This window comes from Phyllopteryx taeniolatus, chromosome 14 (assembly GCF_024500385.1).
Source record: "Phyllopteryx taeniolatus isolate TA_2022b chromosome 14, UOR_Ptae_1.2, whole genome shotgun sequence".
NCBI lineage: Eukaryota > Metazoa > Chordata > Actinopteri > Syngnathiformes > Syngnathidae > Phyllopteryx > Phyllopteryx taeniolatus.
The window spans coordinates 1,281,355-1,306,411 of record NC_084515.1 but is presented as its reverse complement, the minus strand read 5'-3'; the positions used below and the strand labels follow the sequence as shown (position 1 = coordinate 1,306,411).

At 43.5% G+C, this 25,057-nt stretch overlaps 1 protein-coding gene across 2 annotated transcripts in view; it reads right to left on the bottom strand.

Annotated features, from left to right (window-relative positions):
• LOC133489302 (contactin-associated protein-like 4) overlaps positions 1 to 24,371 on the bottom strand; it is a 112,980-nt gene extending 88,609 nt beyond the window's left edge. For both annotated transcript variants that reach the window (XM_061798242.1, XM_061798243.1), the window contains exon 1: positions 24,239 to 24,371. In XM_061798242.1, coding sequence (XP_061654226.1) covers positions 24,239 to 24,317 — 79 coding nt within the window. In that variant the 5' untranslated portion in view covers positions 24,318 to 24,371. The remainder of the gene's footprint in view (positions 1 to 24,238) is intronic.
• Positions 24,372 to 25,057: the final 686 nt, after the last annotated feature.

Here is a 25,057-nt window from a genome sequence, read left to right as displayed (position 1 = left end):
TAACTGTACCCCGAGTAATATTAAAACAAAAACAATACATTTTGGAGTCATCCTGATTTTTTTATTTTTTATTTTGTTTTTTTTTGACGAGGTGATGAATATGACCAGCATCATAAAGTATGTTTCACCCTAGTAATTTTATGCTTGCCTTGTCTCATTTGAAGACAGACTGTGGTCTGTCCTTCGCAGCAACCCAGAGAACAACAACGGTGCATTTCAGAATCAGAATCATCTTTATTTGCCAAGTATGTCCAAAAAACACACAAGGAATTGGCTTGTACCCGGCTTGTAAACTGGAGTACCCGGAGAAAACCCATGCAGGTACGGGGAGAGCATGCAAACTCCACACAGATGAGACCGGATTTGAACCCGGGTCCTCAGAACTGTGAGACAGATGTGCTAATCAGATGCGCTAACCAGTTGTCCACTATGCCGCCTATGATAAGATTTAACACAGATAACATTTTTTAAAATGTTTGTTTTTAGAGATCTGTTTCTCAATGGCCCATGGCGACGGGTGTGTCTATCTGTATCGTATCGCAACAAGTCAAAATCTAGATCACTTGTCTACATCCAAGCTGTGTTGCATGCAGCATTTAAGTTCTCAGTTTCCATTTTTTCCTCTTAGCTTAATACTTAAAAGTCATGGAAGAGTGGCAGTAAAGTTGAGTGGGGAAATAAAAAATCAGCATTTAAGTGTGTCGGTCCCAAGATTCAAAATTAATCTGCCCAGCGTCTAAGGCTTCTCCAGGCACAATTAAACCACCTCCCACCCTCCCTCCAACCCGTCTATGCAGCCAAGAGAGAGTGAGAACCCACAGCTCATTGTCCACTTTCTTTTTTGAATAACAAAGAGCCCGGAGGGTCCAGGACAGCGGTGGGGACCATGAATACAGATGAGCTCCAGCCATCAGCTCCAACATACACACACACACAAGGTCTTGCCCTTTGAAGCGCTTTTACGCATAAAAAAAGTCCCACAGTGCTTCACTCCTTTTTTTGTGTTCATTCCGATCACGTTGGAATGTTGTTTTGGTGATTGCACTCAGGCAGAAAATATCAATGCACAGCTTCTACTTCAGATCCTGCATGGACAACACTCTTGCATCTTGGTGTAAATAAATAAATAAATAGATAATATAATATAATATAATATAATATAATATAATATAATATAATATAATATAATATAATATAATATAATATAATATAATATAATATAATATAATATAATATAATTACTACTATGAGAATCAAGTCATAACCTTGCGGGAAGTCTTGATTTGATTGAAAAAAAGTTGGAATTTTCTGTAAACAAAGTCAAATTTTCATGAAGATAATGTTGTATTTTTTGAAAAGAAAGAAAAAAAAAGTAATCCTATGAGAAATAGTCATAATTTGTTCATGAAAATAACATTGTCCTGGGAGAACAAAGAAGCATTTTCCAAGAAAGAAAATTGTAGTCTGAAGTCATATAGAAAAGAAAAAAGTCAAACTCTCAAGAGGATAAATTCGTAATTTTTTGAGGTTGTAATCTTACAAGAAATAGTCCTATTCTTTCATGAAACGAATGCTGTAATTTTAAAACAAAGTAGCATTTTATAAAAGAAATGTAATGAAAGTAACTGCATTTTTTGTGAAAAATTCTGGAATAAAGTTGAGGAAAAAATGTAACCTTACGTGAATTAGATTGGGGGGGTTAGGAAAAAGTTGTAATTTCAGATCATTAAATTGTGTTTTGTAGGGGGAAAAGGTGTAATATCATGAGATTAAAGTATTTTTTAAGACAAAAAATGTAATGTGATTAAAAAAGAAAAAAAGTTGCAATCACATGCACATAAAGCCGAATTAATTCATTCATTCATTCATCTTCCGTACCGCTTATCCTGAATTTTTAAGAAAAATGTCGCAGTCTCGTTCAATTTCCTCATTGGCTATCATTCGATGTGTACCTAATGAAGTGTCCAGTGAGTGCGTGTAAGAAGGGTTAATGCATCATGGACGCAGCGTTAAACAGCTCAGATTGCCTTTAGCGCTCAGAGCGAATCTAGCTCTTAGCGTCGGGTACTTCCTCACATCATTTACATTCCCTGAGTGTGGATGGAACAAGCTGATTAAGACTCTTGCATTATTCAACAGGAGTGCGCTGTGTGTGTGAGCGTGTGTGTGTGTGTGGCCAAGGCGTTAATTGATTAATTGAAATGCCGAGGCACTAACAAACAGCCCGAAGGTGAAGACACGGCGCTGGAGTGCTCACCTCCTCGTTTCATTAGCGCCACGTTAGCGCAGAATTAGCAACCAAAGAGGCAGCAAGGGAAAGCGAGTCAGAGAAATAATATGCAATTACTGCGACTCACTTCTATCACTTACTTAACTTACACACTTACTTTAACAAGCTACTAACTTTTTCAACTGGTCACTTCAACTAGTTACTCCCGTTAATTAGCTTACTTCAATGACCTATGTGCTTACTTCAAGAAACTACTCCCTTACTTCAACGACCTTCATACTAATAGAAGTAATTTCCTTGAAATAACTGCTTACTTGGACAAGTTACTTCCTTTAACTAGTTACTTACTTCAACTACTCGCTTACTCACTTAGAAAAAGCTTATTTTAACTAGTCACTTCTTTCAACAAGCTATTTACTTCAACTTCTTACCTCAATAAGCTACTAATAAGCTTCAACAAACTACTTACACGAAGTACTTACTACCCTTAACCAGCTTACCTCAACATGCTACGTTTTTCAACGAGTCACTTAAACCAAGTAGTTGCTACCATTATTGAGCTTACTTCAAGGACCTACTTACAATACGTTCTTCAACAAGTTAATTAATTTAACTAGTTACTTACTTCAACTACCTTCTTATTTCAACTAGTCACTTCAACATGTCACTTCAACTAGTTACTACCTTTAACAAGTTTACTTCAATGTCCTACTTACTTGCAGCAGGTGCTTACTTACTTACAAGTCCCTACCTTTAAAGAAGTACTTACTTCCAGTAACACATCATGTACTTACTTCCTTTAATTTGTTACTACTGTCAACAAACTACTTACTTCAGCAACTTACTTCAATGAGTTACTTACTTCACCTACTTACTTTCAATTACTGACTTACTTTAATTACTTACTTAAAACCTGTCATTAACTCAATAATAATAATAATAATAATTGGCACTTATAAAGTGCACTCAATTACAATTACATACATTATATATTGACTCCAAACTCACACCTACCAGTGGTAAGTGGTACGAATGGTACCACACTTCAAATGAACATCATTAGAAAAGAATGGTCACTGACTCACTGCATTATTTTTCTATTAGTAATCCATGTATTTCCCTATTAGTATTTAATTTATTTCCCTATTAGTATTCCATTTGTTGCGTTTTTCAAATGTAATTCATTCTCCGTCTTAATGTCTCTGTCACGCGTGGCCCAACATTTTTAAAAAGGATCTTAACGAGAACACACATTCATATTTTGTCGTGTGATGACTGTCATCATCAACACGCTAATGCGCTAATACCGAATTGCGCATTGAGAGTGATGGGATTAATCTAACACAACAACAAAAATAATCCTTATTACTGAAGATAACAGTAAATGGATTATTGCATTAATCATGAAATATAAAAAAGGAAAATATGCAACTTTTCCATTGTATGGACCATTCAAGAAAATTAGCCTACCTTGAAATTAATGTTCCTTGGTCCTAATAAGCCATAAAGCTTTTGGGTGTAATCCAGATAACAAAGGTGGTGGCAGAAAAACTAAAATTAGAAAAAGACATTTCTAACTCAGTCAAGGATGGTATAGTGGTACACTCGCCTAACTTTGGTGCGGGCAGTGTGGGTTCAGTTCCCACTCAGTGATGGTGCGAATGGTTGTCCATGTCTATATGTGCCCTGCGACTGACTGCCGACCAGTTCAGGGTATAGTCTGCCTTTCGCCCAAAGTCAGCTGGGATAGGCTCCAGTACCCTGTGACCCCAACCAGGATAAGTGGTGCTGAAAATGGATGGATATTTCCATCCTGTACATTTAGGCATCTGCCTCACATTTCTGAGGTCTGGGATTCTAATCCCAGCTCTGCCTGTGTGGAGTTTGCATGTTCTCCCCGTGCCTGCGTGGTTTTTTCCGGGTACTCCGGTTTCCTCACACATCCTAAAAACATGGATTTACAAGCAAAGATGCGGTGAGGTGTCATGGTTGTGTGTTCCGGTTTTTGTCTTCCCCCTGTTTCATACACACCTGCTCCTGAGTGCATCTTCACCACCTGTGCCTCGTTCACCCTAATTACCCCTTGCATTTAACCTCGTGTCCCATTCTCATTCTCATTCGTCGCCAGTTCGTTGTACTTTGTCGTCACGTTCCAGCATTCCTAGTTTCCACGTCAAAGACTCACAGTAAGACAAGACCCTGTTCCGATTATCGACCTCACAGCTGCCTTCTTCCATCGAGCGGGCAAAGATCGCTTTCGTCATTTCCCACCTGACTGGTTGTGCGGAGGTGTGGGCTACTGTTGAATGGAGCCGCAATTCCGCCGCGTGTCATTTGTGGGCTTTTTTCGTAAAGACTATAGAGCAAATGTTCCAGTCTTCCACACCAGATCGTGTGGCAGCTCGCTCCCTTGTCACCTTACAACAAGGCAAGCGCAGGGTTTCAGATGACGCGATTGAGTTTCGCATTCTAGCAGCTGAGAGTCAGTGGAATAATAGGGCACTGCTCGATGCATTTTTTTCAAGGACTATCCCCCGCCGTCAAGGATCATTTGGTCCCGCTAGACCTGCCGACTGACTAGGACACTCTCATCGCTCTCGCCGTAAAGATCGACAAGAGGCTTTTGGATCGCGAGCTGGACGGAGTTCGGCGGAGGGCTACGTCACCGCACACTTGGAGGACGAGCCTCGGTGACCAGCCAAACCAAGGCAGATCCTCTGTTTCCGGTCTCAATCCACTGGGTAGCTTCACCACGGATGAACCCATGCAACTGGGCAGGTTCCGTCTCTCCCCTGAGGAACGTCAACGCCGGCTGAGGGAAGGAGGGGTGCTTCTACTGCGGGCAGTTGGGTCATTTCTTGAGGAACTGTCACTTCAAGGTTGCCGGTGCCAGTAGCATGGGCATGGGAGAGGTGAGTCTAAATTTCATTAAGGAAGACCCTTCTTAAAGTGGCACTATGCTTTCTTTATCAAGAAATTCATACACCTGTATTAATTGACTCTGGTTCTGACGCAAACTTACTCAACTCCCTCCTCGTTAGACGTATGTACCTTAGAACCTTTCAAATAAAACGCCACCGCAACACCTGTGCTGCAGATGGCAGTTTTTTGGGCAAGATCACTCACCGCACCCAAACACTCACATTGACATTTCCTGATTCTCACTCGGAACGCATTAGTTTTCATGTTTTTGACGCCATGTATCATGACCTTGTTTTAGGGAAGCCATGGTTGAAATTACATAACCCCCACATTGACTGGTCCTCTGGGCAGGTTATGTCATGGGGCAGCAATTGTGCACAGAACTGTTTCAAGCCTCCATGTGATGTTCAGGTCTATGTTTCAAATGACAATCCACAGACCCCATCTGGGGATCCTGACTTATCTCAAGTGCCCACCTGTTACCAGGACATTAAAGACGTTTTTTCCAAGTCCAAGGCCAAATCCCTTCCCCCCCACAGACCTTATGACTGTGCTGTTGACTTGCTGCCTGGAACCACACCCCCACGAGGGAGGTTATTCTCTCTTTCAGGGCCGGAACACAAGGCTATGAAGGAGTATGTGGATGAATCACTGGCAGCCGGGATTATTCGCCCATCTTCATCCCCTACAGGTGAAATCAAAATGAACCCTTGCAAAGTTGATGCCATGACTAATTGGCCCACTCCCACGTCACGCAAAGACGTACAAAGGTTCTTACGGTTCGCTAATTTCTACAGAAAGTTCATTAGAAATTTCAGTTCTATAGCCTCGCCTTTCCATGATCTTACCTCGCCACACAGACCTTTCGTATGGAACCCGCTTTGTCAGGCAGCTTTTCAGAAACTTAAATCCAGGTTTACCTCCGCTCCCATCCTCACTTTGCCAGATCTCGAACAGCAGTTTGTGGTAGAAGTTGATGCGTCTGATTCCGGTATAGGAGCAGTGCTCTCCCAGAAATGTCTCAAGGATGGTAAATTACATCCTTGTGCTCATCTCTCTAAAAAACTGACTCCAGCCGAGAGAAATTATGACATCGGTGACCGTGAACTGCTGGCAGTCAAGGTGGCTTTGGTGGAGTGGAGCCACTGGCTAGAGGGGGCACATACTCCGTTTTTAGTATGGACCGATCACAAGAACCTGGAATATCTTAAAACTGTTAAGATATTAAATGCGAAGCAGGCGAGATGGGCTCTGTTCTTCACTAGATTCAATTTCACATTATCTTACTGACCTGGTTCTAAAAATGGTAAGCCAGATGCTTTATCACACATTTTCTACGCGGATAATTCTTTGTTCAACCCTAAAACCATTTTGCCCAAGTCATGTTTCGTTTCTGCTTTTGTTTGGGACATTGAGACTGTGGTAAAGGAGGCTCTGAAGAACACTCTTAGCCCTGAAAATTGCCCTGAAAACAGGCTTTATGTGGTTCCGACCTTAAGGGGAAGAGTCATCCACTGGGCTCACACTAACCGGACTGTATGTCACCCAGGCATTGCCAAGACTCAATCTGTGGTCGAACAGCACTTTTGGTGGCCCAATCCTAGAAGGGATGTTACCAATTATATCAATGCTTGCCAGGTATGTGCTGTGAACAAGTCCTCTCACAAACGTCCTTCTGGGGAGTTGCGACCCCTGCTAATACCACAACATCCTTGGTCAGACATTTCCGTAGAGTTTGTGACAGGATTACCGGCCTCCAAAAGAAATACCACCATTCTCACAGTTGTGGACAGGTTCTCTGAGATGGCACACTTCATTGCACTCCCGAAACTCCCCTCAGCTAAAGACACTGCCGAATTAATGATACACCAGGTATTCAAGTTCCATGGTTTCCCCAAGAATGTGGTGTCTGATAGGGGTCCCCAATTCATTTCGCAATTTTGGAAGGAGTTTTGCCATCTCATAGGTGCTACCGTCAGTCTGTCATCTGGGTTTCACCCTGAAACCAACGGACAAACCGAGAGGCTGAACCAGGACCTGGAGACTGGGCTCCAATATCTCGCTTCACAGGAGCCGCGATCCTGGTCTCAGAAACTGGTTTGGGTCAAATTCTCTCACAATTCCCTCCCCTCTGCATCCACTGGTCTATCGCCTTTTCACATTGTGCATGGTTACCAACCATCTCTATTTCCTGCCATAGCCCCAGAGTCCACAGTTCCAGCGGCTTTGACCTTGGTGAGATGCTGGAGGAGGACCTGGGAGCGAGCCCTCCAGATGCTGCTGCGCCAGGGACGGTCCTACAAAACCGCTGTTGACCGTCGTAGGACACCGGCCCCGAACTACAAAGTGGGTCAGCGAGTTTGGCTCGCCACCAAGCATATTCCACTCCGGTTGGAGTCCCTGAAGCTCGCTCCCAGGTTCGTTGGGCCCTTCCCCATCACAAAGATCATCAACCCTGCCACCGTGAAGCTTAGGTTCCAGCCTTCCTTGTTTCCACGCCAAAGACTCACAGCAAGACTGGACCGATTATCGACCTCGCCTTTTTGCCTCACGTTTTTGGATACTGTTGCCTTTTTTGGATTGCCTGCCTGTGTACCGACCTCTGCCCTTATATTAAACCTCTTTTTTTTAAACTGTCCATTTGTTTTGGAGTCGTGCATTTTTGGGTCCTCTCCTCTGTTCCGTTCATGACAGTGAGGTTCACCTCTTTGTGAACAAGTGCGTGAGAAAATAGTTGAACAGTTTAAAGACAATGTTCCTCAACGTACAATTGCAAGAAATTTAGGGATTTCATCAGCTACGGCCCATAATATATTCAAAAGGTTCAGAGAATCTGGAGAAATCACTGCATGTAAGTGGCAAGGCCGAAAACCAACGTTGAATGCCCGTGAACTTCGATCCCTCAGGCGGCACTGCATCAAAAAACGACATCAATGTGGAAAGGATATCACCACATGGGCTCAGGAACACCAATGTCAGTAAATACAGTTCGTTGCCACATCCGTAAGTGCAACATGAAACTCTACTATGCAAAGCAAAAGTCATTTATCAACAACACTCGCCGCCGGCTTCTCTATGCCCGAGCTCATCTAAGATGGACTGATGCAAATTGGAAAAGTGTTCTGTCGAGTCCACATTTTAAATTGTTTTTGGAAATTGTGGACATTGTGTCCTCCGGGCCAAAGAGGAAAAGAACCATCCGGACTGTTATGGACGCAAAGTTCAAAAGCCAGCATCTGTGATGATATGGGGCTGTGTTAGTGCCAATGGCATGGGTAACTTACACATCTGTGAAGGCACCATTAATGCTGAAAGGTACATACAGGTTTTGGAGAAACATATGCTGCCATCCAAGCAACGTCTTTTTCATGGACGCCCCTGCTTATTTCAGCAAGACAATGCCAAACCACATTCTGCACGTGTTTGAACAGCGTGGCTTCGTAATAAAAGAGTGCGGGTACTAGACTGGTATTGTAGTGTATTCAATTAAATATAGGTTGAACATGATTTGCAAATCATTGTATTCTGTTTTTATTTATGTTTAATACAACATCCCAACTTCATTGGAATAGGTTGTAGTAGAGGAATAGGCTTTTTGTTACAATCGGTACAATAGATTCGTTACAGTGGATAAGTTGTATCTCCAGTTTGGCCTTTACAAAGAATAACGTATCAAACAGCAACAGCTGATGCAGAACCAAGATTAATTATGTATATATATATATTTATCCCTTATTATTCTAATATATTTTTTAAATGTCATGATTGCGCCGGTTATGAGCTATTATTCATTTCTGGTCTCGGTTATAGATGAGAGAGTCACACGGTGTGGACTTCTTTTTAGCTAATCACGAACCTGATGAAAAACCCAATAAGCACAAAAGAAAATTAAGACCACTGAGAGTGAATCTGAGAAACCTTCACTTGAAACCCAACCCCTGGGTTGACATCCTTATTTAAAACTCTAACCCTTATTTAAAACCCTACTCTAGGCTTGAAACGCCAATTTCAAACCCTAACCCTAATTTGAAATCTTACTGCAGACGCAGTAATTCTGCAATTTCAAGGCGCAGCCGAGGCGTAGAGTGGGTCCGGTTTGGTGGCCTCAGTATTGCATCTCTGCTTTTTGCAGATGATGTGGTTCTGTTGGCTTCATCAAGCCGTGACCTCCAACTCTCACTGGAGCAGTTCGCAGCCGAGTGTGAAGCGGCTGGGATGAGAATCAGCACCTCCAAATCTGAGACCATGGTCCTCAGTCGGAAAAGGGTGGCGTGCCCTCTCCAGGTTGGGAATGAGATCCTGCCCCAAGTGGAGGAGTGTCCGGGCTCTCCCTTAGAGATAGGGTGAGAAGCTCGGTCATCCGGGAGGATCTCAGAGTGGAGTCGCTGCTCCTCCACATTGAGAGGAGCCAGATGAGGTGGCTGGGGCATCTGATTCTGATACCTCCCGGACACCTCCCTGGTGAGGTGTTCCAGGCACGTCCCACCGGGAGAAGACCCCAGGGACGACCCAGGACACGCTGGAGAGACTACATACTTCGGCTGGCCTGGGAACGCCTCGGGATCTCCCCGGAAGAGCTGGGTGAAGTGGCTGGGTAGAGGGAAGTCTGGGCCCCCCTGCAGAAGCTACTGCCCCCGTGACCCGACGGTAGAAGCGGTAGAAAATGGATGGATGGATGAAATACGACAACGGAGACCCCAGACTGTTGAACAGCTGAAGCTGTACACCAAGCAAGAATGGGAAAGAATTCCACCTACAAAGCTTCAACAATTAGTGTCCTCAGTTCCAAAACGTTTATTGAATGTTGTTAAAAGAAAAGGTGATGTAACACAGTGGTAAACATGACCTGTCCCAGCTTTTTTGGAACGTGATGCAGCCAGAAAATTCTAAGTTAATGATTATTTGCTAAAAACAATAAAGTTTATCAGTTTGAACATTAAATATCTTTGTATTCTGTTTTTATTTATGTTTAATACAACATCCCAACTTCATTGGAATAGGTTGTAATAGAGGAATAGGCTTTTTGTTACAATCGGTACAATAGATTCGTTACAGTGGATGAGTTGTATCTCCAGTTTGGCCTTTACAAAGAATAACGTATCAAACAGCAACAGCTGATGCAGAACCAAGATGAATTATATATATATATATATATATATATATATATATATATATATATATATATATATATATATATATATATATATAAAATGTTTTTATTTATGTTTAACACAACGTCCCAACTTCATTGTAATTGGGGTTGTATATGTGCCCTGTGATTGGCTGGTGACCAGTTCAGGGTGTACCCTGCCTCTCGGCCGAAGATAGCTGGGATAGGCTCCAGCACACCTGCGACCCGAGTGAGGATAAGCGGTACAGAAAATGGATGGATGGATGGACATTTCTAACTACCTGGCCAACTACCTACCGATCAACCTACCTACTAGGACTCATATTGACAGTAACAAAATGACTTTCAATCAAATTGTTACCCCTTGTACTATTCCGAAATAAGACTCCAAGAAATAAGAAGTCCAATTTGATTATTTGAAAACTAGCTTTGAACTGGAAGGAGTAAGCTGGCACATTTTGTCATTTGCCCCTCCAGAAAAGTTTTTCTTTCTATCTTAAAGTGGATTACTTTAAGGCGGCACGGTGTTGAACTGGTTAGCACATCTGCCTCACAGTTCTGAGGACTGGGGTTCAAATCCCGGCCCCGCCTATGTGGAGTTTGCATGTTCTCCCCGTGCCTCCGTGGGTTTTCTCCAGGCACTCCGGTTTCCTCCCACATCCATGGTAGGTTGATTGGAGACACTAAAATGCCCTGAGGTGTGACTGTGTGCGAAAATAGTTGTTTGTTTCTGTGTGCACTGCGATTGGCTGGCGACCAATTCAGGGTGTACCCCGCCTCTCGCCCAACGATTGGCTCCAGCACGCCCTCGCTGAGGATAAGCGGAAAAGAAGATGAATGAATGGATGAATGAATGGATTACTTTCACCACGATCTCCCGCTGTACTTTGGCCTAAAGTAGAACACGGGTTGGATTTGCACTAGGGGTGGTTAAAAAATTCCACAGTTCGGTTCACATCTCGGTTTTGTGGTGACGGTTTTCGGTTCAGTTCGGTATACGTTGACTCTTAAGAAAATGTATTATGTCTTGTATATTTTGTATTATTATTATTTTAATTTGCATAAATCAGAAATATATCTTCGTTTGTCTTTCTATGCCAGCGGCATTTAGCGACAGACAAAACAATTAAATGCTCTTCCAATGGATGGTAAAAGGTACAATAAATGTTGTATCCGCCTGTTGCTCTTTATACGACAGAATAAGTTGAGTTCCAAACGTGTTCAACTACAAGCCCAGATTTCACAGAGTAAAGTACATTTGTGACCAAACCACACAAGATTGCAGTAGTCATACATTTTATGATATTTTTTCTTGGTGGTTGACCGCAAGATTTTTCAAATAAAAATAGGTGCCTTGGCTCAACAAAGGTCTACTGATCTACTGAATGAGCTCGGCTTATTTATATAGTTCACTCTACAAACTTCATCTTTATGTCACTAGCAGCATTGATATATTCTTTTAGTCTGGTTCATAAATATTGGGACATGAATCATCTTTTTGGCTAAAACACCACCACAATGGATTTGAAAACAAACAAAATGTGTTTGCTGCAGACTTTCAGCCTTAATTTGAGGGTATTTCGATCCAAATCAGGTACAAGGTCTCGGAATTAAAACAGTTCGTGTTTATGACTCCCACTTTTTAAAGGCTAGCTCGCTACATGCTAGCATTGCGTATCCTCAGGTGAAAGCAAAGTTTCTGTTAATCAAAACCACTCAGACAGTCACAAACATTATCGCGATATCACTTCAATGGTACTTCTTGGATGAATTTGTTGCTTGAGTTGGGCCGCCTCCGTCGGCGGGAGAAGGAGGGTCGTCGACTCGGACACCTATGAGTCGGACGGGACATTGCCCAATGGAGCAGCCAAGCCGATGAACCAGAGATCTTGTGTTGGAGACAACAACGCAGAAGTACCATCGTAATCTTACTGCTTCTCCAAGGGCCTGTATCTGTTCTCTCCAATAAAAGATCTCTGCTCACACGCCCCGTGCAATATGATTGGATGCTCCCTAGCTGGAGGTCATGACCAAGAGGAAGTGTCCACGCCATCATCTTGACATCAACGTGACACTTTCGCCTCATTGGTAAAGAGTGTGCATCTTATGAACCGAATGGAACACATGCGGACCGAACCGAAACAGTCGAACTGAACCATTTTGATGGTTTTAAAAAAATGCGCCATCTCTATTTTGCATCTGTCGGTACCGTAAATCCTCGCTGTCTTGAACAAGCTGCCTACTTTCTTGTTAGCCCGCTGGCTACCTATTGAGGGCTACAAAGCCTGCTAGCAACCGAGCCGGCTGGCTATCTGCCATGCGGTATGGGATCAACTCTGCCACGGTCGCCGTCCACCTCAGCGATATGGCTTCTTTTCGGCTTTGATTGTGGCGCTGTTATTAATATCCGTGCAGCTACTCAGGGCTATGCTAATGGACTCCTCCTTCTGCTGAGATCTCGATGGAGGGCAATACTGTAGCTACAACTGCGTACATCAGAATCAGAATCAGAATCATCTTTATTTGCCAAGTATGTCCAAAAAACACACAAGGAATTTGTCTTCAGTAGTTGGAGCCGCTGTAGTACGACAACAGACAGTCAATTGACAGAGAACACTTTTGAGACATAACGACATTGAGAAAAACAGTCACTGAGCAATAAAGGGTTGGTAGCGCAGAAAGTATGTGCAGTAAATCCAAATGGCGTCACCCATACACAATTGCCAAAATTTGTGAAATATTGTGTATGTTTTAAAGTAAACGCAACGTGGCAGCAGTCTACACACAAATCTACACATGACAGAACCAAACAACACAACAATTGTTGAGCTAATACATCTATATCCTTTTTTCTTGTCCTAAGAAGTATAAGTAGAGAACAAAAGTTGCTAACTTGACTTATTATAACTAAAGAGGCTCTGATCTTCTTTCTTGAAACAATTTTGGTGTTTACCATTTTATTTAAAAGTAAGTTACTTCACTCACACCCATAACTTCTTTTGTTTTCGGCTTGTCCCTTTAGGGGTCACCACAGCGTTTCATCCTTTTCCATGTAAGCCTATCTCCTGCATCCTCCTCTCGAACACCAACTGCCCCCATGTCTTCCCTCACGAAATCCATCAACCTTCTCTTTGGTCTTCCTCAAGCTCTCTTGCCTGGCAGCTCCATCCTCATCACCCTTCTACTAATATACTCACTATATCTCCTCTGGTCGTGTCCAAACCATCGAAGTCTGCTCTCTCTAAATTTGTCTCCAAAACATCGAACAATGGCTGTCCCTCTGATGAACTCATTTCTAATTTTACCCAACCTGGTCACTCAGAGAGCGAACCACAACATCTTCATTTCCGCCACCTCCAGCTCTGCTTCCTGTTGTCTTTTCAGTGCCACTGTCTCTAATCCGTACATCATGGCTGGCCTCACCACTGTTTTATAAACTTTGCCCTTCATCCTAGCAGAGACTCTTCTGTCACATAACACACCTGACACCTTCCGCCACCCGTTCCAACCTGCTTGGACCCGTTTCTTCACTTCCTGACCACACTCACCATTGCTCTGGACGGTTGACCCCAAGTATTTAAAGTCCTCCACCCTTGCTATCTCTTCTCCTGTAGCATCACTCTTTCCCCACCACCCCTCTCATTCATGCACATATATTCTGTCTTACTTTGGCTAATCTTCATTCCTCTCCTTTCCAGTGCATGCCTCCATCTTTCTAACTGTTCCTCCACCTGTGCCCTGCTTTCACTGCAAATCACAATGTCATCTGCAAACATCATGGTCCACGGGGATTCCAGTCTAACCTCATCTGTCAGCCTGTCCATCATCACTGCAAACAGGAAGGGGCTCAGGGCTGATCCCTGATGCAGTCCCAGCTCCACCTTAAATTCGTCTGTCACACCTCACCACTGTTTTGTTGCCCTCATACATGTTGTGTATTATTCTAACATACTTCTCTGCCACTCCAGACTTCCACATGCAGTCCCACAGTTCCTCTCTGGGTCCGCTGTCATAGGCTTCCTCTAGCTCTACAAAGACACAATGTAGCTCCTTCTGACCTTCTCTGTACTTTTCCCTCAACATCCTCAAGGCAAATAATGCATCTGTGGTACTCTTTCTAGGCATGAAACCATAATTTTGTTTGAAAATACTCACTTCTGTCCTGAGTCTAGCCTCCACTGCTCTTTCCCATAACTTCATTGTGTGGCTTTACACTTTATTCCTCATTTCCAGTCGGTAACCTCCTTCAGATTACATCGTCTACACAAGATGTAATCTACCTGCGTGCTTCTACCTCCACTCTTGTGGGTCACCCTATGTTTCTGCCTCTTCTGGAAGAAAGGGTTCACTACAGCCATTTCCATCCTTTTTGTAAAGTCTATCACCATCTGTCCCTCCAAGTTCCTTTCCTGGATGCCGTTTTTACCCATCACTTCTTCATCACCCCTGTTTCCTTCACCAACATGTCCATTACAATATGTACCAATCACGACTCTCTCTCTCTCTGTCTGGGATGCTCAAAACTACTTCATCTAGCTCTTTCCAGAATTTCTCTTTTACTTCTAGGTCACATCCTACCTGTGGGGCATAGCCACTAATCACATTGCACATAACACCCTCAATTTCAAGTTTCAGCCTCATCACTCGATCTGATACTCTTTTCACCTCCAAGACATTCTTAGCTATCTCTTCCTTTAAAATACTCTATTTCTGTTCCCATCTACACCATGGTAAAATAATTTAAACCCTGCCCCTAAACTTCTCGCCTTACTGTCTTTCCACCTGCTCTCCCAGACACACACTATATCAACCTTTCTCCTAATCATCATCCCGAGATTTTCCTGTCATAGTCCCAACATTCAAAGTGCCCACATTCAATTCTAGGCTCTGTGCTTTCCTCTTCTCTTTCTGCCTAAGAACTCGCTTTCCACCTCTCCTTCATCTTCGACCCACAGTAGCTGAATTTCCACCGGCGCCCTGCAGGTTAATGTTGCTGAGGGCGAACGTTGTTAACCCGGGCCAGGACCGATCCGGTATGGAATTCTTTGGATGAATGCTCATATTTATTTGGCAAAGTTTTAAGCCGGATGGCCTTCCTGACGCAACCTTCTGCATTTATCCGGGCTTGGGACCGGCCTACAGTTTGCACTGGCTTGTGCACCCCATAGGGCTCCATCTCACTCACACCCATAAGAATACTGATATACCCTGATACCAGCTACTGGACTTAATGTCTTCGAGAAAATATCAATACTCTGATACAGGCCTTCCCAATACCAGAATCGAATGGCATGAGAAAATGTTGACACTGAAATAGATACATATGCTTCGATATCACCCTTCTCAGCAATGGAATCAAACCCTAGGAGAAAATGTTGTGACTGAAATATCCCATCCATCCATTTTCTGAGCCGCTTCTCCTCACTCGGGTCGCGGGCGTGCTGGAGCCTATCCCAGCTGTCATCGGGCAGGAGGCGGGGTACACCCTGAACTGGTTGCCAGCCAATCGCAGGGCACATAGAAACTAACAACCATTCGCACTCACAGTCATGCCTACGGGGAATTTAGAGTCTCCAATTAATGCATGTTTTTGGGATGTGGGAGGAAACCGGAGTGCCCGGAGAAAACCCACGCAGGCACGGGAAGAACATGCAAACTCCACACAGGCGGGGACGGGGATTGAACCCCGCACCTCAGAAGTGTGAGGCTGACGCTCTAACCAGTCGTCCACCGTGCCGCGTGACTGAAATATCGATATTCAAAATACTAGCCTTCGCAGCGCTGGAATTAATTCCTAAGAGAAAATATTGATACTGAGATATTAAAATAGGAATCATGACTCTGCATTAAATATAAAAATAAAGTGACAAGTGCTGGATTTGCTTCGCCTCTAATACACCAGTCAGCTTCCTCTTCCTCAAGACAACAAATTCAGAGAGCAGATGCTGGCCCACACAGACACACAACCATGCACACACACACACACACACACACACACACACACACACACACTCATTCATTGGAGTAAGTCAGCGAGGGATAAAATGGGAAAAATAATATAAGCTGTCACTCGAGTTGTGAAGAACAACAGCGGAAATGCCAACAGGCAAAAAACTGTGGATAAATGTATTGGGACACATGTCACTTGAGTCAATAAATGGACCACTACCAAGGCCCGAAAATAAAGCCAAATAGTAGCTATTTTACTGGCTAATAGAAACTATATTTCAGGATGATAGTTGTCAGTTGCTGCTAGGAAAAGTTCATAGGGCTGAAATATGGAGTAGTTGACCCATGGGCTAGTGAAAAGTTCTACATGGGCGAGCAGGGGCTGACAGCACACTCGGAAAACTACCCCCAAAACAAAAATATAATATTGGCTAATCTATATTAAATATATGTAAATAATGTCAAAGTCTTCCAAAAATTCAGTTTTTAACAACCAAAACAGTTTTGTTCATGTGTACCAAATGCCAAAGTCCAATGACAAATCAAATCATTACGACATTTTTTTCAGTCAGTTATTGCTGGGTAGAATTTATTGGGCTGGACTACTCTATAGTTGCCCTATGGGACAATGAAAATATTGGCATTACCTCACTAGGCTGGTGCCAAACACAGGGCTGTCGAATGCAGTGCCACTTAACAGAAACACAGTAAGTAAGAAAATTACTCCAGAAACAAAAATATAAACTGTGGTTCTCTGTATAAAATATAAAATCTCTGTTAATGACCGCAAACCTATATTTGTATGTAAATAAGTATTGAAGTCAATTGTTGCTTGGCAGATTTTTAGGGCTCAACCATTGTTGCCCCGTGGCCCAATAATAATATTTTTTTAAAAACTGCCATAAACTTACCACACCAACTAGTCAGTTTGATTGCAACCTCTTGACAGATGGCTGACGGAAACAGGAAGTCTGAAAGACTGACCGAAAACCTATATTTGTATGTGAATAAGTATTGCAGTCAATTGTTGCTTCGCAGGTGGCACGGTGGACGACTGGTTAGAGCGTCAGCCTCACAGTTCTGAGGACCCGGGTTCAATCCCCAGCCCCGCCTCTTTGGAGTTTGCATGTTCTCCCCGTGCCTGCATGGGTTTTCTCCGGGCACTCCAGTTTCCTCCCACATCCCAAAAACATGCACATTAATTGAAAACTCTAAATTGCCCGTAGGTGTGAGTGTGAGTGCAAACGGTTGTTTGTTTGTATGTGCCTTGCGATTGGCTGGCAACCAGTTCAGGGTGTACCTCGCCTCCTGCCCGATGATAGCTGGGATAGGCTCCAGCACGCCCGTGACCCTAGTGAGGAGAAGCGTCTCAGAAAATGGATGGATGGATGGATGTTGCTTCGCAGATTTTTAGGGCTCGACCATTGTTGCCCCACGTTCCATTACATTTTTTTCCATTTTCTGTCCTGCTTATCCTCACTAGGGTCGCGGGCATACTGGAGCCTATCCCAGCTATCATCGGGCAGGAGGCGAGGTACACCTTGAACTGGTTGCCAGCCAATCGCAGGGCACATACAAACAAACAACCATTCAGAATCAGAATCAGAATCATCTTTATTTGCCAAGTATGTCCAAAACACACAAGGAATTTGTCGCACTTACATTCACACCTACGGGCAATTTAGAGTTGTAAATTAACCAAGCATGCATGTTTTTGGGATGTGGGAGGAAACCGGAGTGCCCGGAGAAAACCCACGCAGGCACGGACGGGGAGAACATGCAAACTCCACACAGGCGGGGCCGGGGATTGAACTGTGAGGAAGACGCTCTAACCAGTCGTCCAACGTGCCACCCCCATGGCCCAATTAAAAAAAAAAAAACTGCCATAAACTTAACTACACCAACTAGTCAGTTTGATCCACAACCTCTAGACAGACAGCTGACGCAAACAGAAAGTCTGAAAGACCGACCGAAAACCTATATTTGTATGTGAATAAGTATTGAAGTCAGTAGTTGCTAGGAAGATTTTTAGGGCTCAACCATGGTTGCCCCATGGCACAATAACAATAACAAATTTAAACTGCCATAAACTAGCCACACCCATAGGTCTGTTTGATTGACAACCCCAAGACAGACAGCTGACGGTAACAGGAAGTCTGACATAAGATGGGTAAATTTTCCCAAAACAAAACAAAATTACGTCACGTGATACATCTATAGTTGTTGCGAGGCACAATTCCAAGGGCTCACCCAGTTGCCCCATGGGCCAATGAAATAATTAGCTTTAGCTAGCCAGAAGACACACTCACTAGGTTGTTTGACTGACCCAAAACGTTTTTCCCCCAACAAAATTCTAATCAATTACATCACATTACATAGTTGTAGTTAGTTGTTGCTAGGCAAAATTCATAGGTACTGCCAATTGTTTTACCATGGGTCAATAAAAAACGAGATTTCAGATGGAAAAATAGAGGCGTGTTTTTCCCGATGAAATGATGATGAAAAGCCGGTAGCAAAGGCGTGTTTTTCCCGATGAAATCATGATGAATAGCCGGTAGCAAAGTCTTGGAGGTCATTCCTCTTATCTGGATCATGTCCTGGTCCAGTGGAACGTCTCCACCGAGATCCCGACCCGACTGATAATAAAATCTCAGCCTTCCCTGACTTAATAAATCCGCATTCATCCCCCTCGACCTTGACTTCTGCCTTTCATGGCCGCACTTATTTCCATAAGTGACTCTGAAGAGGAAATATGAGCACAAAGAATACAGGCTCCAGTGTCGCTATGCTGTTTTGTTCAGCTGAAGGGTGCTTGATGATGAGCTGCGAGGTTTAATGGAGGGAAGCTAATGGTCCCCTCAAGCTTCCTCAGCTCAAACAAGCAACTCCTTTAACAGGAGCTTGACTTTCTGCCTTAAGCCTGCCAGTAATTACTCTCAAGTGCGAGGGGAAAAACATGGCTCCAGGACGCCGTCATTCTTCCACCGTCCTAAAAGAGGTGCTAATGCTAACATTAGTGGCGCCTTCAAAGCTAAGAGGTCATTGTTCTTTAAGACCCAAGCAACTGGTCAAATTATAGTTTCAAGGACTTACCCATACATTTAAGTGACTTCCAAAATTGGCTGGGTAGTGCCACCTGGATTTAAAAAAATAAAAAATCTAAATCAGCCTCCAAACACAGTTTCATGTAGCAATGTGAAATTCGATCGGCATATCTATTATGAGTAGACCCTCAAAAAAGCCTAAAGAACCCATGCCTAAAGACACTGCAAGTCTGCCATTTTGTTTTAAAAAGTTCATTTTAGGATCATTTTGGTCATGTACAGGTTTGTTTTGAATCTTTTTGAAAATTGAGCCCCCCAAAGCTATTTTCATGTAGAAACATGAATTTTGGTCGGCATGTCAATCATGAGTAGACCCACAAAACAATCTAATGAAGACATGCCTGAAATGACACAGGAAGTCTGCCATTTTGGTTTGAAAAGACAGAGATCTCAAAGAAAAGCCAGGATTCATAAGCCTTCATCAGCAGCCCAACAATTGACAGCTCCCCACTGTTAGATTAATTTCTGGTGTGTCCGTTTTCAGCATATTGCTTTGTTGTTATTAGCATTAGGATTCCCAGTCCAAAGACAAAGGACAAAGGCATCATCTTCTTGACTTTTTTTGACAGTCGGTAACAATTTGAAATGTAAGCGTACAGGTCTTAGCTCTCATTTGGTGAAAGTACACCGTTAGCACCGTTTCCATTGTTAGCGTTATGCCTTCCCTGCATGGACGATTATCGGTTTGACTTTGACTCCAACAAGCAAACAGCTTTTAACCTCTACACCAGGCGGCAGTCATTCGCCATCACTCGTCACCTCAGGCGCCACCACCGTCCAAGTTCTGCCATTAAAAAACCCAATTGGAAGCAAGCGGGGAACTCCGAAGGAAGGCGAGAGCGAGCAAGCAAGTGACCGTCGGCATGCAAATGAGCACAGCGTGCGGCGCCATTATCTTTCATTAGGCTGGGATTAAAGTCGTTTGCTCTTGTCGGGGCTATCTGTCAGCGAGATGGCGTGGAAATGAAATGCAGAGAGAAAAGGAGATCATATGTGATGATGATGACAGGTGGCAGAGTGTGTGTGTGTGTGTGTGTTTGTGGATGGCTTTGTATGTGTATGCTTGCGTGTGTTTGCGCATGAGAGTATGTACGTAGGTGTGTGTGTGTGTGCACGTGCGTGTGCACGTGTGTATGCGCGCGTGTGTTTGTGGATGTTTGTGCATGTGAGTGTGTGCATCCGCGTGTGTGTGCACCCATGTGCGCGTGTGAATGACCTAGCCGATCAAAAGCTTTTGGTTCCAAACTCGGCACAGGTACAAATGATGCTTCACAAGCGCTCAGCCGTGTGAAATGATCACGTCACGCTCTCTCTCACACATCCTTGGCGTTTTGTCCAGAACAAGAACCCTGATGATTTTCTATGATGTCCTATTCAAGCATCCTCCAAAAGCAATTCTGTAGAAAGTTTTCCCTGCAGGAGAAAATATCAATTTATCAGTATCGGCCTACCCGATACTGCAATCAATTCCCAGGAGAAAATCTAAATTACTTAAATTTACACTCAGAACTGGGCATTTTCTTTACTTTTCACTAATGTGGCATCTCAGTGTTTTTGTCCAATTTGCCCATTAGTGTTGAACAGAACGATGCTTCAATATCAATACTCTCATACCAGCCTTCCCAATGCTTGAATCGAGTCGCATGACAAAATATACAGACTGCGATAATAGCCTTTCCGATACCGGTATCAATTCCCAGGAGAAAATGTTGATACGCCATTACCAGCTGTTCCAAGAGTGGAATCGATTCCCAGGAGAAAATACGGATACAGTCTTCCCTCGCATATTAGCTACTCTCTGATTTCACGTATTTGCTGATCTTTTTGGGGGGTGGGACCTATCCTCTGTTGTTAACTAAAAAAAATACAATTTGCTACTTATGTGCTAAGGCCAAAGCCCAGTATAATAAATATTGATTTGGTGCCATCCTGTGGCATTTTGGTACGTGGAGCTATGTTGAGGTGAATTGAAGAGCTTCGCGTTGGGCTTTGCCGCCAGCTTGTGGCATTTATAGGCAACGATAAACCTTTCGCTGCGGCGTCAATTACTCACGGCAAGACTCGCTCGGTCCACTGTACTGAAATATTAATACTTGGATACTAGCTTTCCCGATACAGGAACTGATTTTCAGGTGAAAATATCAAAGCTCCTTGGCACAACACTGGCATGGATTCTCAGGGGAAAATCCATCTTTTCTGATATTGGAATTGAGAAGAAGAAACTCAAGGCTTTACGTTGTCGTTACTACTTGTATATTCTGGTGTTGTTGTTGTTAGCATTCCAACGTTAGTATTGCCAGGCTGCTTTTGACTTATTTATCATCGCGAGGCCCGAGGTCACAATTTTGTGCATTAGCTTCCCGCCTCCGTGTGAGGTTATTTTAGTAGCTTTACGATAGCATTACACTACTAGAAAAAGGCGAATAAATTGAGCTGTGACAAAATCATCATCTTCATCATCATCGCCCTCTAATCTACTGTATTCTATAGCCGTAATGCTTGCTGTTGTTCATACATGGATCACAATGTGTTGGAACAGACAGGATTTACACCAGCTTGTGTGGAAGGGCATCATCGTGGAAGCATCTTCTATCCAAAAGTAAGTGGATAGTCTGATATAATACCGGCTTCCACAATGTACGAATCGACTACTGGAAGAAATTATCAACACTGAAATGTCAATAATTCTGATATTGACTTTCCTGGCACAAGGACTGGACAATATCCCAATACCAGCCTTTGTTTTCAGGTACTGGAATTGATTCACAGGAGAAAATATCAAGACTGAAATATTGGTACGCCGATACCAGCCTTCCTGATATTGGAATTAATTCCCAGGAGACAATACCAGTTTTGACTAAATCCCCTTAGAGCAGGGGTGTCAAACTCATTCTTGTCACAGGCCACATTACAGTTACGGTTTCCGTTTAGAGGGCCATTATAAATGTGAGACCATATAATGTTTGATGTTTAATCACCTCATCATATTATTACATATTGACAACAACTTGATGGATAACCATTTTTTAAATCAGAGTCAAAGCATAATAGTTTTTTCAACTATAGTTCAAGGTATAGTAAAAATTTTAGCTAGAATTGTGGACGTTTCGGAGGCCATTTAAAATGATGTGGTGGGCCTTGAGTGTCACACCTGTGCTCGAGAGACAATATCAAGTCTGAAATATTGTTACTCCCAAACCAGGTTTCCCAATACCAGAATCGAGTTCCAGGAAAAAAATATTGATACTCTGGTACGGGCGTTCTCGATACAGAAATTGATTTCCAGAAGAAAACGATGATACTGAAACGTCAATAGTCTGATACTGTCCTTCCTTTATTCATTCATTCATTTTCCGTGCCGCTTATCCTCACTAGGGTCGTGGGCGTGCTGGAGCCAATCCCAGCTGACTCTGGGCAAGAGGCGGGGTACACCCTGCCAGCCAATCGGAGGGCACATAGAAACAAGCAACCATTCGCTCTCACAGTCACATCTACGGGCAATTTAGAGTCTTCAATTAACCTACCATGTATGTTTTGGGGATGTGGGAGGAAACCGGAGTACCCGGAGAAAACCCACGCAGGCACGGGGATAACATGGAAAGTCCAGACAGGTGAGGCCAGGATTTGAACCTGGGTCCTCAGAACTGTGAGGCAGATGTGCTAACCAGTCATTCACAGTGCCATGTCCTTCCTTCATAGTGGAATCTATTCTCAGGAGGTAATATTATAACTGTGATACCGGCCTTCACAACAATGGAATCGATTCCCAGGAGAAAATATCGATACTTTGATACCAGCCTTCTCGATACTGAAATTGATCCCCAGGAGAGAATATTGTTACCAAACTATCAACACTATGACACCAGCTTTCCCAATACTGGAAATACTGAATATTGATTCTCCGATACCAGCCTTCCTAGTACAAGAATTGACAACACCCTATGGCCTTAGCCTTACTAATAAATTCTCAGAAAAAGAAATATGAATATTGAAATATCGATTTTGGTATTGATATTTACGGTCCTGGAATCCAAGAAGTAATATCTATATCAGTCCCGCCAAAACCATCTACTGTTTTACTTGGTATCATATCGGCAAGGAAGACCGTTTTATTGCTGATGTATCTTCTAAAGTGTCATTTTGGTTCATTTATTAGCCTGGAGGCAGACAGCAAATCAAAACTTTTTGCTACACATGAAGCACGAGTCGTGAAGAAACGTTTTTGCTGTCTTTGCCGCCCCCTAGCGGCCAAGAAAGCAGTACATGCCCTAAAAAAACACAGCCCTTATGTGTTTTGTGATCCTCTTAAACGCACACACACAGAAATGATGAACAAGAAGATGAAACAGATGGAGAAGGAGGACGAGGAGGAGGCTGACGACACATTTTTACACTCAGGAGGAGGAAGAGTCGACATCAAATGTGCCCTTAGGGGAAGAAGATGAAAAGGAAGAAGAGAACAAATGACGTCCTAGATGCTTTCAACTTTTTTGCATCTTGGCGAGCTACCTTCTGACCCTTTTGAGGATGACTCACTGCATGCATGAAGATGATGACGAGTAGATAAAATGCACCCTCATCATCCTCACCCTCGACACACTTTATAGATCTATTTTCTCCACATAAAAGATCCAAGAAATGAGCTCCCAGGTTCTCGTTTGCATATCAAATATCAAAGAAACAAGCAAGTCAAACATTTTAATTGCAACTTTTCCCACTCGCGGTCCATTTTTAGTGCACTTTCTTGCTTATTTATAAAGTGGACCGAGTCTCTGAGTTGTCGCAAGCCGGCCGAGAAGGCTCCGCAGCGGGGGTCGCGCTCGCTGCGTCTCCCTTCTCCTCCTCCGGTGGGCAAGAAAGAGAAAGAAAAAGTGCCCAGATGAAAGCAGCGAGCATGCTCACCTTGTGCTGGAGTCGCGCACAACAGCGACGAGAGCGCAAACAAACAAATCCACGGGGTTCTGCTTCGGCGCGCATCCATAGTGATGAGAGGATGAGGAGGATGGTGCGGATCCTTCTCCTCTTCCCTTCCTCTTCTCTACTGGTGATGCAAGTGCGCACTGAAGGAGGAGATGTGAGAGAGAGCGAGAGAGAGAGAAAGAGAGAGAGAGAGATCAGAGAGAGAGAGAGAGAGCGAGAGAGAAGGAGGGTGGGGGGGAGGAGAGAATAAGAGAGTGAGAGCGGAGTGCGATAAAGAGAGAGCAGAGTCAGGAGAGCGAGTGGAAGAGAAAGAGGCCTGAAGAGAAGGTAAATGAGGGAGAGAGGAGCAAAAAGCGGTAAAGGTAGGGGAGAAAATGAGAGAGAGGAAGGAAGGAAGGATGAGGGAGGAAGGAAGGAATGATGAAAGAAGGAAGGAAGGAAGGAAGGAAGGAAGGAAGGAAGGAAGGAAGGAAGGAAGGAAGGAAGGGAGGAAGGAAGGGAGGGAGGAAGGAAGGAAGGAAGGAAGGAAGGAAGGAAGGCAGGAGAAATAGAGAGGGAAAAGGGGGTGGGTCAGGTGAGGGAGGAAGGCAGAAAGGAAGTTTGGTGAACTAAAGAAGGAAATGAGGAGGGGTTCAGGAGAGGCCCAAACATTTTGGCATATTCATAGGAGTACACAATTCTCAAAATTCAGCCCCCGACGCAAGTTTTACAGCACCAACATGAAATTGGGTCAGCGTGTCCGCCACGAGTAAGCCCACAAAAAAAGTCTCCAGAAGCCATTCCCAAAAAGACACAACAAGT